The sequence below is a fragment of the Balaenoptera physalus genome (assembly GCF_965194825.1).
Source record: "Balaenoptera physalus genome assembly, chromosome: 7".
NCBI lineage: Eukaryota > Metazoa > Chordata > Mammalia > Artiodactyla > Balaenopteridae > Balaenoptera > Balaenoptera physalus.
This window is the reverse complement of record NC_138886.1, coordinates 90580213-90597046: the sequence shown is the minus strand read 5'-3', so window position 1 is coordinate 90597046 and position 16834 is coordinate 90580213. Positions and strand designations below refer to the sequence as shown.

Below are 16834 nucleotides of genomic sequence, written 5' to 3'. Positions count from 1 at the left end.
CAGAAATCAGTAAAAAGTAGGGGTTTCTGTGGAAGATGCTGAGAATCCAGAGTGCTAAATCTGTGCTACAGATTTAGCAGAGTGCTAAATTCCATAATCTCAGGGCCAGTTCTATTGTGACAGGTAGTCTATGGGGTGCTGCTTACATCACTGATAACTTTTGGGATATAGGCTGGGAGCACTTTATACCTCTTGGGCATGAGTTATCTGCTGCCATGGCAGGGAATTAGTAAACGAGGGAACATATTGGTTACCTAAAGATGGCTGTGAATATTCAGGTAAGTCTGTGGTTCTGATTTGCCAATCTCAAAGTCAAATTGTAAATTTTAAATTTACTAATCCAAATTTCCACACACTGATAAACATTATAAACAATAAATAATACTGACTTCCCAAAGAAAAAAAATGTAGAGTCCTTCTTTGTGCCTTTAATGTCAATTTTCACAAAAACTTCTAGCTTTTCTTCATTATAGACCTGAATTGTCTATACTGTTGCCTTGATTTCAGTGTCCTTAGGGTGCTTGGACTATGAAAATTTTTCTTAGAACACTGTTCTAAGAAAGTGTTCTAAGAACACTGTTCATTAAGAAATTCCTTTGGTCAACATTGAATATTTTTGCTATGCAGGGCATGAAAAACTCAACAGCCCTGACTTATAAAGCTGCTTATCCAAAATGTAAAACAAGAAAGATTGCCAAGTTATCTCCTTCCATATGTACTATTATTTGCAGGGGCTTGACAATCCCAAGTAACCAAGCATGGCCATTAAACACTGCTTAAACACTTTCTCCAGAGTGTCTCCCCATATGTATAAAACGGACGTCAGCTATGAGATCCAGATATTCATACTTCTGACTAGATAAAGTGACTTTGGTTACCTCTTGCTTCTTAGTCAAGCTATAGCTCCTCAAAACTTTTATCCCCACACCATGATTGTGGCACTGAGCATTCTACTTCCCCAGTATCAGATTTCTGATGTATACTGAGTTGTGCTTTCTAGTTGAAGGCTTTCCTAAAGTCACTACATTTATAGGGTTTCTGTTTAGTATGAATTTTCTGGTGTTTAATAAGATTTGATCTGATGGTGAAGGCCTTTCCACATTCAGCACACATATATGGTTTCTCTCCTGTGTGAATTCGATGATGTTCAAGGAGTTGTGACTTCTTAATAAAGGTCTTCCCACAGTCACTGCATTCATAGGGCTTCTCTCCAGTATGAATTCTCCGATGTCGATTTAAGTGTGACTTCTGGATGAAGGACTTCCCACATTCAGTACAAATATAAGGTTTCTCTCCTGTATGAATTCTCTGATGCATAATTAGTGTTGATTTTCTTGCAAAGGCTTTCCCACATTCACTGCACTCATAATGTCTTTCTCCAGTATGAGACTGCTGATGTATATGGAGGCCTGACTTCCGAGTGAAGGCTTTTCCACAGTCATTACATTTATAGGGTTTCTCACCAGTATGAATTTTCTGGTGTGTAAAGAGATTTGATCTGTCAGTAAAAGCCTTTCCACATTCAGCACATCTGTAGGGTTTCTCTCCTGTGTGAATTTGCTGATGTACATGAAGCTGTGATTTCTTTGTGAAGGATTTCCCACAATCACTGCATTCGTAAGGTTTCTCTCCAGTATGAATTCTCTCATGTGTAATAAAATGTGACTTATGGAAGAAGGCCTTCCCACATTCAGTGCAAACATAGGGTTTTTCTCCTTTATGAATTCTCTGGTGCATACTCAGTGTTGACTTCTGAATAAATGCTTTCCCACATTCACTGCATTCATAATGTCTCTCTCCAGTATGACATTTCTGATGTATCCTGAGTCGTGACTTCCAGGTGAATGATTTTCCACAGTCGCTGCATTTATAGGGTTTCTCTCCAGTATGAATTTTTTGGTGTTTAATGAGATTTGACCTATCAGTAAAGGCCTTCCCACATTCAGTACATATATAGGGTCTCTCACCAGTATGAATTTTCTGGTGTATAATGAGATTTGTCTTGTGGGTGAAGACCTTCCCACATTCTGAACATATAAAGGGATTCTCCCCTGTGTGAATTCGCTGATGCACATGGAGCTGTGACTTCTTTATAAAGGACTTCCCACAGTCACTGCATTCATAAGGTTTCTCTCCGGTATGAATTCTCTCATGTGTAATAAAATGTGACTTCCGGATAAAGGCTTTCCCACATTCAGTACATACATAGGGTTTTTCTCCTGTATGAATTTTCTGATGCATACTTAGTGTTGATTTCCTCGTGAAAGCTTTCCCACATTCAGTACATTCAAAGTGTTTCTCGCCAGTACGAACTTTTTTATGTATATTGAGGTTTGAATTCTGAGAGACATTTTTCCCACATTCATTATAATTATAGGTTTTTTTCCCTCCAGTATGAATTCTCTGGTGTCTGAACAGATCTGACTTTTGGATAAAGGCTTTTCCATGTGGACTGCATTTACAATCAGTGTCCTCAGTGTGAGGAGTCTTCTCATGGTTTGAATTGAGGGAAAAGTCCTTCCCGTATTCAGTGCATATATAGGGTTTCTCTCTTGTATAAACCTGAGGTACAGCAAATTGGGACTTCCGAGTGAAGACTGTTTCACATTTGCTGCACTCATGATGTTTCTCTTCAGTATAAATCCTTTGATGCACAAAAAGGTGTGACTTATGGGTGGAAAGTTTTACACAATCAGAAAATAAATAGAGGTTCTCCCCATGAAATTTTTGATGTTGAATGAGAGTTTGCTTATGACTCAGAAGTTTCTTACATTGATTATATTCACAAGCATTCATTTCTGTATGAGAATTCATATGAGTAAAGATATTATCATATCCAATAATCTTATCAAAATTTTCTGTTGCATTGTTTCTATTATAATTACACAGGCTTACAATAGGCTTCAAACTCTTTTGAAATGAGTCATAGTTATGGAGTCTTTTTCTTGAAGCAACAAGGTATGTGTTTACATGAAATATTTTCCTAATGTCTTTATCATATTCACAGTCTCCCTCATTAGTTAGTGTATCCTTGTTGATGAAGGCAACATGACTTAAATGTTTGTTCTGGTTTTCCTCACATCTCCCTGTCTGTTCATCATCTTGCCACAATTCTTCTAAAATGGAATACAGGTCATCTCTTGTGAAGAGATTAATTCTCTCAAACTGGATTGAAACTTCTTCAGACATTCCCTGTTGTGACGTTTCAAAACCAATACCCTGATCTAAAAAATAAAATAAAAAATAAAACACACAAAGAACAGTTAGCAGAACACAGAAGGGATGATACATAGAGTGGATGCAGGGTGAACACAGAGAAATGAAAGAGGTTTATATAAACATAATAATAAATATAGATAAATATAAAAAATATGAATAAATATATGTGTAGTAATCTCTATTTATATATTAATATGCAATAATAAAATAAGCATTAACATTACATTTACTGTCTGATAAACAATAGCATTTAGATTTGCCAGGCATTTTTTCAAGTTCTAACTCATTTAAACATCATCACAACCTTTTGCTATTGGTGTTATTATTGTCCCTATTTTACAGATGAGGAAACTGAGCCACATAAGAGTTAAATAGTGTGTCCAAATCAAATGTTTAGTAATTGGGGAAGATGAGATTCAAACTGAAGTATATCAGTTCTGTGCATGTAGCAGAACTACATAATAAGGTGTCAGAGGAACAAAGTGACAAACTATGTGGCTAAAAAGAAGTGTTTCTGAGTCTAGAGTCTTACTATCCTTCATCTATAAATCCTAATCTCCCTGCTTTCTCTTTTCCCTATTAACCACTCTGCCTTAAATACCAACTTATTTATGTTTAGAAAACTATTGTAGCCTCAGTCATCCTGAATTAGCTTTACCATTACAAACAATAAATGTATGTATATGATTCAATTCTTTATGTCCTGTTTGGGGTGCACATACATGCATCTAATAGAAAGAATATAACAGCAAAAAGGGCCAACTCTGAAGCAGAGACTGAAAGTTGTCCATCAAAATCTGTCCCCTTCCTTCAACAGTATTAAGCTTGTAGCCAAGCATGTGTCTACCTCAAAACAATAGGTCTGTAAAGCCTCATTTGTCATTAGGTAAAGCCAAGTAATTCAGTTATCACCAATCAAATGGGAGTAAAAATTATATTTGCTGTAATCAGGCCAAGGTCTTAAGGAAGTGGGTGTGTCTCCCAAAACCCTCTTCTCTTCCCACTGGCTATATTCCAGACTTGCAGCTGGCAATGCGCAAGGCAGAGATCAGAAAACTACAGCCCTCAGGCTAAATCCAGGCCTCTACCCAAAAGCTAAGAAAGGATTTTACAGTTTTGAATGGTTGAAAAACAAAAGAAGAGTAATACTTCATGGTACATGAAAATTATATGAAATTCAAATTTCCATGTCCATAAAGTTCTTATTGGAACACAGCCACATCCATTCATTGATGTACTGTCTATAGATGCTTTGGGGCTTCAAAACAAAATTGAGTAATTATGACAGCAATCACATGCCTCACAAAGCCTGAAATATTTACTTCTGGGCCTTTACAGAAGATGTTTGCTGACCCCTGCTCTAGGAGATGATGGTGCAATGACTTTCTAGAAAGTCTGTCCCTAAATAGTCATTGGAAGCAGAGTGGCCTGGCAGACCTGGACCACTCACTTTGGAACTGTCATGTGATGGGTCAATGTTTATATTCTCTAAGTCACTGTTTCTTGGGGGTCTCTCAGTGACAGGGGCTTAGTTTTACTCCAATATACCATTCTTGCCCAGAATAAGAATCACTAATATTCCAAATTCTGGAATAGTGTGTAAGACATAGTAGATTCTCAGTAAATATTTAAGTAAAAATTAGATTATTCTTGAATATAGACACAGTCTAACCTCATATCCATTTCATTCTATCTCTAGGGCCTTGTAATGTCCCCAAACACATTCTTTAATTTTTATATTACATTTTTGCTCACGCACATTAATGGCTTTCATTAATCCTGAGGACCTCTAATACTGATTTCTAAAAACGGATTTTCATCTTTTGCAACCTTTCACTTTCTTTAGCTTATAAACCCATTGCTACGCCTGACAACATTTACATTATTACCAACAATGTTCAATGTAAAAAATTTGCTCCTGTGGTAAAAAGTTTATCCATAATTCCTCTGTCACACATTGAATTACTCATTCAATAAAATACAGAGTCATAATTCAGGCCAATAAAATGAATGTATGCAAGCTATCTTTCCACCAGTCACTAAAGTCTATTTTATTACTGAATCCAAACATATATTCTGTTCCTTTTCCCCATTAAGCTTCCTTTTTCTGATCCTCTGTTCCTATTCAAAATTCATTTTCTTCATGGATCATTTAGGGTTCTATGCTCTGAAAATGAATCTCAAATCTCAGCACAGCTCTAGGAGGGCTCTCTTTTCTTTTAACTTAAAAACAAACACAGATATTTCTGAGCCTTTCATAGTCATATTTAATCGGCATAGATTTGTACAATAACAAATGCTTAATGCTCAAAGCCTGAAATTTTAAACATTTCTTGCAGTTATCTTCCCTTTCTAATTACAATTATTGGCCCTTTGAATTACTCCTAGCAGAAAAATTTTCAAATCCCTCTGAAACAGCACAAAATAACCTCCTCTGCCTATCACATAAATTAAGGAAGTTAATTTCACTAACTATTCTCTAAGGAAACATTTTTAAAATGAGGTAAAAGACTCAGTTATCACACAAATTAATGTCATTTTCTCTGAATTTCTGGGGGTTGGAGAATTAGAAAAGGGGAAAAGCGATGTATGCTGTAATAGTTAGGTCCAATTCAAGGAGTAAGTGAAACCTGAGAGCAAAGCATAAGTATGTGGATTATCTGAATAGGCAGATAGGTCAGAAAATAAAGGGTCAGATGCAGGGGGATCATTAAAGAAAATGTTAAAACAAAGTAAACATGATTATGGAAACTAAACAGAGATAAATGTGAATTGCAAACATGAGGCATGTTCTTCCTTTAGTTTATAAACCCATTGAGAGAGGAATTTGTCATATGTTAGATAATATTTTGCACCATATAGCTATGACAAGATAAGCAGAATATTTTAATCAGCATCTAAGAAAAAAAGTTTAAAAAAAAAGGAAACAGCACATCCAAATAGGGTTAGAATAATCTGGGCATGAGTAAATACAGACATGGTTTTGGTGATATCACTGGAAAGTAAAAGGAGGAGGGCATCTAACTGATATTTTCTAAAAGAGAAAAATTCGTAGAAAGAGCATAAAGAATTGTTTGAGAAGATGAGTCACAGGGAAAAGCAAAAAACACAATAAAATATGACAAAATTTTGAAAGGTGTGCCATCTGCTGTCAGCATGCTGCATTGTAACTGCTCTTCCTCCACACAAGCAGCCACCTGATGGGCCCTTATATGTGTAAGGTATCAGTTGTTCCCCTGAAAGCTGTATACAATGGGGGCCAATGCCTCCTTGAGACACACAACCAACAGTGACAGGTTTAAGACTTGTTCACGATTCTGGAGTCAGTCATGGCTTATGCCAGAATTGAGACACATGATTCAATCTGAGACACATAGATAGGTCTAGGTCACTTTAAGGAAGGCGTTGTCCTTTACATATGTCCCATAATGCCAATAACTTCCAACTTCAATTGGTTAAAAATATGACAGAGCATTATAATTTATTTATATTGTTTAAAATCTTATGAACACTGCTAAGGTCTGTGTGTACATTATATGTATTTAAACTCTGTGTTGATAGATTATTTGTTTTTGCTTCTTTCACATAACATTTCATAGTACATTTCTGTATATTAGTACTTCCTATACTTATAATTTTTTTTATAGCTATGGTAGTTTTTCCTCTGTTTGGACCATTTGGGTTGTTTAGTTTATCCTCATACATAGTGTAGCCATAAACATCTTTGTGTCAACTTCTTGACTTTTCTTTTGCTTACATTCTTGGAGTATGTCCCCAAAGTAGAATTTCCAGGGCAGGAAGCATGTTCAGTTTAATATCACTTATTATGTGTTTCCAGAGTTCTTTCCAGAAAGATTTGGCTAAACTTACAGAGCTTTCAGCATTGTACCTGTTTCTCAATGTACCTGCCATCATCGTTTTAATTGTTATTTGTTTTTTGCTGTTTTTATGTTTGTCATTTTTATTTCAATTTCACTTATTGCTAATCAGCCTACAAAATATACATATAAATGTGATTATTTACTCTGATTCTTATTTCCACTTATTAAGTATACTCTGAGAGAATAAATATATCCTCACCCACCCACAGAGAAAAAAAAAATATGGCAGAGACTTGTGGGACTCAGCAAATGTAGCATAAAGTAGCACAGCTCAAAGTGTGTACTCACCAGAGAACAGTAAAGCCACAGAACAAGAGAAGAAAGACCCCTTGGTGGTGGTCATCGTCTAAAGATCCTGCTTACTACACCAACTGTGAAGTCACCTGCGGAGGAGGAATGGACTCCCACCCCAAATTTGGTTCAAATGTCAAGAGTAATGATTTGACACACATACCAATAAGGTGTGAAAAGGTTCATTACTCACACAATGAGGCTTTTAAAGGGAGAGCTCCTAAGCAGGTCCAAAAGTGACTTAAGAGAGCAAGAAAAGGAAACTGGCTTGGGTTTTATATGGTGGTTGGGATGTGGGGCTAAGCTGACTGATAGAGTGCAACTTCCCACTAGTACCAAGGGAGAGACCACCTGGGCTTTCTTGTCAGTTTGCCCAGATGTGGGGCAGAAGGTGAAGAGACAGTGGTGAAGTTTAGAAGGTGTCAGCAGTCAAATACCAAAAATGAAGTCAGAATCTACTACAAGGTACATGATAAGATGTTCAAAATATTTTGTTATTAGAGAAACACAAATTAAAACAATAGTTAGAAATTAAAATCCATCAGATTAGCCACCTTATGTGAAATTATTAAAAATATGGGCAGGGATGTGGAGAAACTGATGCCCTTGTATGTTCAGGGGATTGCAGACTAATACATCCAATCTAGAAAACATGTTTATACTTAGTGAAATAAAGTATTAGTATACTCAGTAATAAAACAATCCCACTACTCTTCCTCAAGAAATTCTCATTTCCTATAAGAATAGTTCATGAAGAAATTCATTACAGTACTAGTTGTAGTAGCTAGAAAACTGGACAAGTAAATGTGGCATATATACACACTATGGAATGTATGCGTCAATTAGAAGAAATGAACTAGAAAAGCACATTGTAACATGAACCAATTTAGTTCTGAGAGAAAAAAATAAGAAACTGAGTAGGACATACAGCATAGTACCATTTCTATAAATTAAAATGACCAACAATTTAAATTTTATAAATACCCCACAAATTCAAGGATAGATTGCAAACATATCAAATATAATAGAGCAGTTGCCTCTGGGAAGAATAAAAACAAGTAGGGAGTGAGGATTAAAAGGGATAAATAAAGAAATAAAATAAAATAATTTTTTAAATTGTAAAATAGGGAATTCCCTGGCCTCCAGTGGTTAGGACTCTGAGTTTCCACTGCAGGGGGGCACAGTTCGATCCCTGGTCAGAGAACTAAGATCCTGCATGCTGCAGGGTGTGGCAAAAAAAGAAAAAAGAAAAAAGTTATGAAAGAAATAAAATAAGAAGGGAAGCTTAAACAGAGTGATGAATATATTGACTACAAACTGAGGACTGTAATTTACTCAATTTCCTGCACACAAGGTACAGAAACTTTTTGTAAAATATCAAAATTAATAAATTAATCAGAAAGACCTAGTGAGTGTTGTGTTACACTAGCCAGGTAGGAAGAAAATGTCAGGAAGCATAATTACTAATGTCACATACAGCAAAAAACTGTCCCCAAATGTAGGTAATGGTACCCTCAAAGTCAACAGTTGGAGGAGAGGCATGGGAGAAGATATAATAAGGCCATCTCTAGATGACAATTCTGAAGCACTAAGGGAAAAGAAAAAAAATGAAAAGAAATCAGCAGGAGTGTGACCCACAGTAATTTTTTAAAAAAACAACTCTATGAGCCCCTGAATATGTAAGAAAAGGATTTAAGACCTTGATGGAGGTAAAAGAATAAAAAATGCTATAAAAAGGGAGAAAAAGCAAAAAAGCAGTATCCTAAATCCAATGTACCAGTAATTGTAGCACACCCCTCCTAAAAAGTCAAGCAAAGTGGGATGAAGAGAGTGGCATGGACATATATACACTACCAAATGTAAAACAGATAGCTAGTGGGAAGCAGCTGCATAGCACAGGGAGATCATCTCAGTGCTCTGTGACCACCTAGAGGGGTAGGATAGGGAGGGTGGAAGGGAGACGCAAGAGAGAGGAGATATGGGGATATATGTATATGTATAGCTGATTCACTTTGTTATAAAGCAGAAACTAACACACCATTGTAAAGCAATTATACTCCAATAAAGATGCTTTTTAATTAATTAATTAATTAAATTTAATTAAATAGACAACCAGCAAGGACTTACTGAATAGCACAGGGAACTGTGTTAAAAAAAAAAAAAAAAAAAAAGTCAAGCAACGAAGACACTGATATTGGAAGGGGCCTGAAGTGGGGATGGTATTTAGATGTCCAAGGGGAAAATATCAACTCTATCCATGCAGTTCCAAAAGTTCAGAATGTTGAGAAACATCATATTAGTAGCACTTCAAAGTTGTCAGCCTCTGCCAGTACAACTGCAGTTCGGTCGTACTATCTCTTATGCTTTTTGTTCCCTACTCACCTAGATAGCTCTGGCTTGAGATTTCACCATCCAACATACATGGCTCTTCTCCCCGCTCCAAGTTGAAAATGACTTCTGGTTTGGGAACCTGACACCCTAATAACAGGAAATGATAGAATACTTGATTTCAGAGGTCATACAATGAAATATTCCATTTACTTTCCAGAAAAGTTCATGGGGAACAGAAGTATATTCATAATATTGTTAAGAACATAGGACAAAAAATAAGGACAAAACTATTACACACTTCAGATGTCCTGCGGTCTTTAGAAGTCCCACGTACCTCAGAAACCTCACAGATTTCAGAAATTCCACTGAGAAAGAAAATACACTCAATTAGGTACAGCCTTACCCAGCAGAGCTGTGCTTACCAACTGAGATCAAGTTGAAATAGTTTTCCAGCATTACATCCCTGTATAGACTTTTCTGAGCAAGGTCCAACTGTTGCCACTCCTCCCTGCTGAAGTCTACAGTTACATCCTTGAAAGACACTGATCCCTGGAAAAACACATGCTTATTCAATGTAAAGGATCAGGATTGCAGGACAGGAACAAGATATTTAGAAACTTGTTTTTAATAATTTTTAACATGATACAACATATAAGATTCCCACTAAATACCTAAATTTTACATTATTATTTCAAGAAAAAAATAAATATTAAAAGTATCATGCCATTCTTTCTATGGTTCTGATAATATTATGGTGTTTTATTTTGTTTTGTTTTTATCTGTGTGCTGGTTACAAAAGAATAAGCTGTGAAAACTCAACAAGCTGCATACATGATTTGTGCATTCTTTTCTATGTATGCCATATTTCATTAACACTTCACTTAGAATATATCTTCTGCTTTTCACTTTGCACTCATCAATCTACTAAGTCAATTCTTTCTTTAAAAAAGATAAATAAAATAGGCTTTTTTTCCAATTAACTGTGTGGTATTGGCATAAGTATAGACGATAGAATTCAATGGAATGTAACCAAGAATCCAGAAATAAACCCTCATATTTATGGTAAACTGATAATTCAACACAGGAGTCAAAACAATTTAAAAGGGGAAAAACAGTCTTTTCAACAAATGGTGCTAGGACAAGTGGACATCCACATGCAAAAAAATGTGGTTGGACTCCTACCTCATGCCATATTAAAAAAATAAATTTAAAATGGATCAAAACACCTAAATGTTCTTAAGTTTTAGCTAAAAAGGGTATATCTTTGTGACATTGGATTTGGCAATAATTTCTTTTTTTTTTTAATAGATCTTTATTGGAGACTAATTGCTTCACAATACTGTGTTAGTTTCTGTTGTACAACAAAGTGAATCAGCTATATGTATACATATATCCCCATATCCCCTCCCTCTTGAGCCTCCCTCCCACGTTCCCTATCCCACCCCTCTAGGTCATCACAAAGCACCCATATGATCTCCCTGTACTATGCTGCTGCTTCCCACTAGATAAGTATTTTATATTTGGTAGCATATATATGTCGATGCTTAGATATAAAATCAAAAGCACAAGCAATCAAAGAAAAAATTAGGTAAATTGGACTTTATCAAAATTAAAAACTTTGTGTTTAAAAGGATACCATCAAGAAAGTGAAAACACGGGGAATTCTCTGGTGGTCCAGTGGTTAGGTCTCTGCGCTTCCACTGCAGGGGACATGGGTTCGATCTCTGGTTGGGGAACTAAGATCTCACATGCCCTGCGGCGCAGCCAAAACAAACAAACATATAAAAGGTGTACTTTAAAAAAAGAGAGTGAAAAGACAACCCAAAGACTGGGAGAAAATGTTTGCAATTATATATCTGATAAGGGACTTGTGTATAGAATAGATAAAGAACTCTTACAACTCAATAAAAAGATAAATGATCCAATTAAAAATGGATCAAGAATCTGAATATACATATCTCCAAAGAAGATATACAAATGGCCAAAAAAGCACATGAGAGGGTCTCAATATCTTTAGTCATAAGGGATATTGAAATTCAAATCAAAGAGATACCCCTTCAAATTCACTAAGATGATTATAATTTTAAAAATGCTCTGTTTGTACCTATTTGTATTTTTATTATTATTTTGTAGCAAAATAATAAATGACATTAAAATTTGCATTCTGACATTTAAAAAACTACTTAAATCATTAGTCATTAGTCATCAGAAAAATGTACCCATTAGGATGGCTATAATAAAAAAAAAAAGACACATAATAACAAGTGTTAGTGAGGAAGTGGAGAAACTGGAACCCTCCTACAGTAAAGGTGGGAATGTAAAATGGTGCAGTCACTTTGTAAAACAGTCTGATACTTCCTCAAAAGGAATAATATGACCCAATGGTTCCACTTCTAGGTACATACCCAATAGAAATAAAAACACTTATCCACATGAAACTTGTACAGGAATGTTCATAGTAGCATTATTCTTAATAGTCAAAAATAGAACCAATGCAATGTCTGTCAACTAATGATGAATTTTAAAATGTGGTATATCCATACAAGAGATTATTCAGCCATAACAAGAAATTAAGTACTGATTTATGCTACAATATGGATGAATCTTGAAAATACTATGCTAAATGAAAGAAGCCAGTCACAAAAGACCACATATTATATGATTCTATTCATATGAGATGTCCAAAACAAGCAAACCTATTGAGACAGAAAGAAGACTACTGGTTGCCCAGAGCTAGGGGGAATGGAAGGAATTGGGGGGTGGGGGGTGGTGACAGCTAAAAGGTATGAGTCGGAGTATGGAGGGAAAGAAAATGTTCTAAAACTATGAAAAAGGGTGCACAACTCCATGAATATACTAAAACCCATTGAATGCACACTTTAAATGGGCAATACATATGGTATGTGAAGGAGACCCTTTTGAGGCACTGTCATTTCCAGATGGCGTACAATAGTTTGTGGCAGTCCAGTGTTTCTTCCAAGAATAATTATAAATGCCAGATGAAATACTGAAATCATCTGTTTGGAAGTACTGGAAGCTTGTTAGGTACTAAGACTCTCAAGAGAACATTGAAGATTTAAGTTGATGTATGCAGCCACTTTTACACTGGGCATATTTACCAATTCTGGGTGTGGCAAAAGGTGAAAATCCAGCTTTGAACAAGTAGAAGGTTACAGTTGGGTGACAGAGAAACCAGAACTCAAACCCATGGCCAATTTTCCCCTCAGGACATCTGCCAAATTCTAGGGCTGTATGGGCAGAAGACTAAACACTTAAGCAGAATAGCCTCTGAAAAGCAAAGCAAAATTTTAGTAGTCTGGTAAGAAGACAGAGTTGGCATCTATCAGGAGGAGGGTCCACAGAGGACAAACCGGGCTCTCAGCTGAAAATCCTAGATGGCCAGAGTGAACCAAAGATAGACTATTATTAGGGCTTCAACTCAGCCTTGATTCAGCATAACATTGTGACTGACTGGATAAAGATGTTCATCTTCTACTCTATCTGCTCAGGGAAAGACGAATCCACTATTGAGAAAGATATCATAATCTAGATCTTCTACAATGCTTTATACATGTTTTGATACAATAAAAGAAATCCTATGCCTATCAAAAAACAGGGCTAAATATCCTAAACCAGAGGAAAAAAATTCAAAAGAAACAGTCCTACAGCGCTTTGGAATTAGAAGAAAAGATGGAGAATTTCATTAGAGAAAATGGGACTTATAATAAAGATATCAAATGAAAACTGAAAAAGTCAGTATCTAAAATTAAGAACTGAGAGAGGTTTAATAGCAGAGTACAGAATTACTGAAATAGAAGACAAGCAAACAGAAAATATCCAAACCAGACCACAGAGGTTTTTTTTAAATAAAATAAACACAAGTGCATGTGACGTATCACATGTACAACACAGTGAAAAGGAATAACATATTGTAGTCTGAGAAGATAAAGAGGGAGAATATGAGGCAGAAGCAAAATTTTGAAAAAGTAATGGTGAATGACAGCAACTCAAAGATTCAAGAACTTTCTCAAATCCCACTTTACAATACTGTAAATACTGACTATGCAAAAACAGTAACAGTAATACCTTGTGAAGTTTAAAATATGTGTAGAATTTAAATGCAGCAAATGGAATTAAGGTGTTTTAGTATCTACTGAGAAGGGGGCAAGGTAATAATGAGTTAAAAATGGATATTGTAATATCTAGGGAAACAAATAAAAGAATGTATAACAAGCAAGTTAACAAAATAAAAATTAAAATTCTGACTAATCTAAAAGAAAGTCAAGAAAGGAATGTAAAAATAATATTAAACAGACAGTTCAAATATAAAACTAATAAAAGTGGATATAGAACTTCCCTGGTGGTGCAGTGATTAAGAATTTGCCTGCCAATGCAGGGGACATGGGTTCAAGCCCTGGTCTGGGAAGATCCCACAAACCGCGGAGCAACTAAGCCCTCGAACTACAACTACTGAGCCTGCGTGCCACAACTACTGAAGCCTGTGTGCCTAGAGCCCATGCTCCACAACAAAGAGAAGCCACCACAATAAGAAACCCGGGCACCACAACAAAGAGTAGTCCCCGCTCGACACAACTAGAGAGAGCCCATGCGCAGAAACGAAGACGCAACGCAGCCAAAATAATTAATTAATTAATTTAAAAAGAAAGAAAGAAAGAAAAAAAACTGGATATAAATTCAAGTATATCAGTAATTGCATTAAATGTAAATAAACTAAACAATCAAATTAACAGCAAAGATTGAGACTTCCAGTTCAAAAAAAAAAAAAAGTTAAATGCATTCCACCCTATTCATCCTGCTAAATGCCTAAATACCTAGGTTTTTTTCTAAAAACCTAGAAAAATATATAAGCATCTATCCACACCCTTGACTTTCTCTCAAGAGCATACTTTCCTACAGAGAAACTAATTTTAGCATCTTTTGGAATCTTGATAGCCCCCAAATTTCCCAAAACATCAAGTATAGTTCCTTTTTGCTCAACAGTTCTTCCTTCAATCTATCTCTTAACATTCATATTTTACTATAAGCAGGAAGAAGAAACCAGGCTACATCTTCAACCTTTTGCTTGAAAATCTCCTCAGAGAAAAATACAAGTTCATCATTGACAAATCTGCTTTTCACATAACTACAGGACAAAATTCAGCTAAGCTTTCTGCCACTGTATAACAGAGATGTCCTTTTCCTCTAGTTTCCAGTAACATGTTCCTCATTTCCTTCTGAGTCTTCAGCAGCAGCACCATTAACACCCATATTTCTATCAATAGTCTGTTTATAATAATTGAAATATTCTCTAAAACAATATAGCTTTTTTCCTAGTGTGCTCCTCACTTCATTCTGAGTCCTCTAGCAGAGTTAACATTCATATTTCTATTATCAGTCTGTTCGAGGAATTCTAGGCTCTTGCTATTATACTCTTCAAAATTTTTACAGTTTCTATCCATTACCAAATTCCAAAGCCATTTGACATTTTTGGGTGTTTGTTACAGCATCATTCCACTTCCAGGTACCAAAATCTGTAATGGTTTCCTATTGCTGCTGCAACAAATTGCCACAAACTTAAAACACAAATTTATTATCTTACAGTTCTGGAGGTCAGAAGTTGAAAATAGGTCTTACTGGGCTAAAATCAATGTGTTGGATGTACTCCTTCTGGAGGCTATAAGGGAGAATCCATTTCCTTGTCTTATCTGACTTCTAAGAAGTTCATGGTCCCTTCCTCTATCTTCAAAGCCAGCAGAGTAGCATCTTCAAATCTCTCCTTGACTCTGACCCTTCTGCCTCCCTCTTTCACTTATAAGGACACTGTGATTACACTGGACCCTCCCAGATAACCCAGAACAATCACCCCATCTCAAAATCCTTAACTTAATCACATCTGCAAAGTCCCTATTGTCATGTGAAGTAACATATTCACGGGTTTCAGGAATTAGGATGTGGATACCTTTGGGGGTTATTATTCTGCCTACTACATCCAGTAAGAAAAGATGGGAGAGTAAAAGTAAAAAGAATGGCTTAAAATTTCTGAGTAAAAATGACTTACAATCTAGAATTAGCTATGAAATTACTGAGGGTAAAATAAAAATATTTCCGGACATGCAAGGTCTCAAAAAATTTACTTTCCACACAATACTTTCTAGAGAGCTACTGGAAAATATTCTCTAAAAATGAAAGCATAAATCAGGAAAGAGCCAGAAAGCAAGAGCTCCAATACTTGAGAGACATGAAAGGAATTCCTAGTATCATGCCAAAGGGAGACCCCCAAGTCAGTGGATGAGTATCAAACAGAGAGCAACTTCAAGCAGGTCAAAGACTCTAAAGGAAGCTTCTTTCAACAGCTGAAATAAATACCTATATTCTGGAGCCAAATTGCTTGGGTTTTACTTCTGGCTTCACCACTTACTAGCAGTGTGACCCAGGGCAAGTTACTTCTCTGTGGATCTGTTTCCTTCTCTGTAAAATGAGGATAATGATTATAGATACCTCAAAGGGGTTATGACTAAATCAGTTAATAGAGAGTGTTTATAGTGCCTAGCATATAGTAAGCACTATATTAATGTTTGTGATTACTGTTATTATCTAATATATTTTAACATATTGAGAAGATATTAATATACCTGGGAAGAATGTGAAGTTGAATTAGTGATCCAAATATGGAAAATGAAACAAATGATTCAATCAAACAATAATAAATTCCAGGTAAAACAAAAAATAGTTCATAAAAGGTAAAATAAATGGTTCAGCTGTGAATATAATTAAAATAATCATAATAATAAATACAGCCTATTGATTTACCCAAAATTATGATATACCTATATTAGAAGGAGGGGAAGAAGAAATGTGCATATAAGTGTTGAAGCCTTAAGTGTCTGAAAGAGAGTTAAATCCCTATTTTCCATTGTGCTAAGTCAGTAGAAACTTCCTAAAGCTGAAAACCAAAAGGTACCAATATAAACATGTTATTTAGACATAGGAACATAAATAGTAAAAAAATTAGTTCAGTTGAGTTCAGAGTGATGTGATTACCTTTATGAAGCTGCAATTTGAGGGATAAGAGAACAGCTAACAGGTGTTTTGTTATTTTTTTAAATGAAGCT

The 16834-nt window shown here is 35.6% G+C and overlaps 1 protein-coding gene across 11 annotated transcripts in view; it reads right to left on the bottom strand.

Annotated features, from left to right (window-relative positions):
- Positions 1 to 312: 312 nt before the first annotated feature.
- ZNF484 (zinc finger protein 484) overlaps positions 313 to 16834 on the bottom strand; it is a 36169-nt gene continuing 19647 nt past the window's right edge. For 4 of the 11 annotated variants that reach the window (XM_082469631.1, XM_082469628.1, XM_082469633.1 and 1 more), the window contains 3 exons: positions 10145 to 10271; positions 9774 to 9869; positions 313 to 3224 (listed from right to left, as the gene is read on the bottom strand). In XM_082469631.1, coding sequence (XP_082325757.1) covers positions 997 to 3224; positions 9774 to 9869; positions 10145 to 10271 — 2451 coding nt within the window. In that variant the 3' untranslated portion in view covers positions 313 to 996. Of the gene's footprint in view, positions 3225 to 9773; positions 9870 to 10020; positions 10088 to 10144; positions 10272 to 16088; positions 16191 to 16834 lie in introns of all 11 variants that reach the window. The other 7 variants (XM_082469636.1, XM_082469635.1, XM_082469638.1 and 4 more) reach the window with 4 other exon arrangements.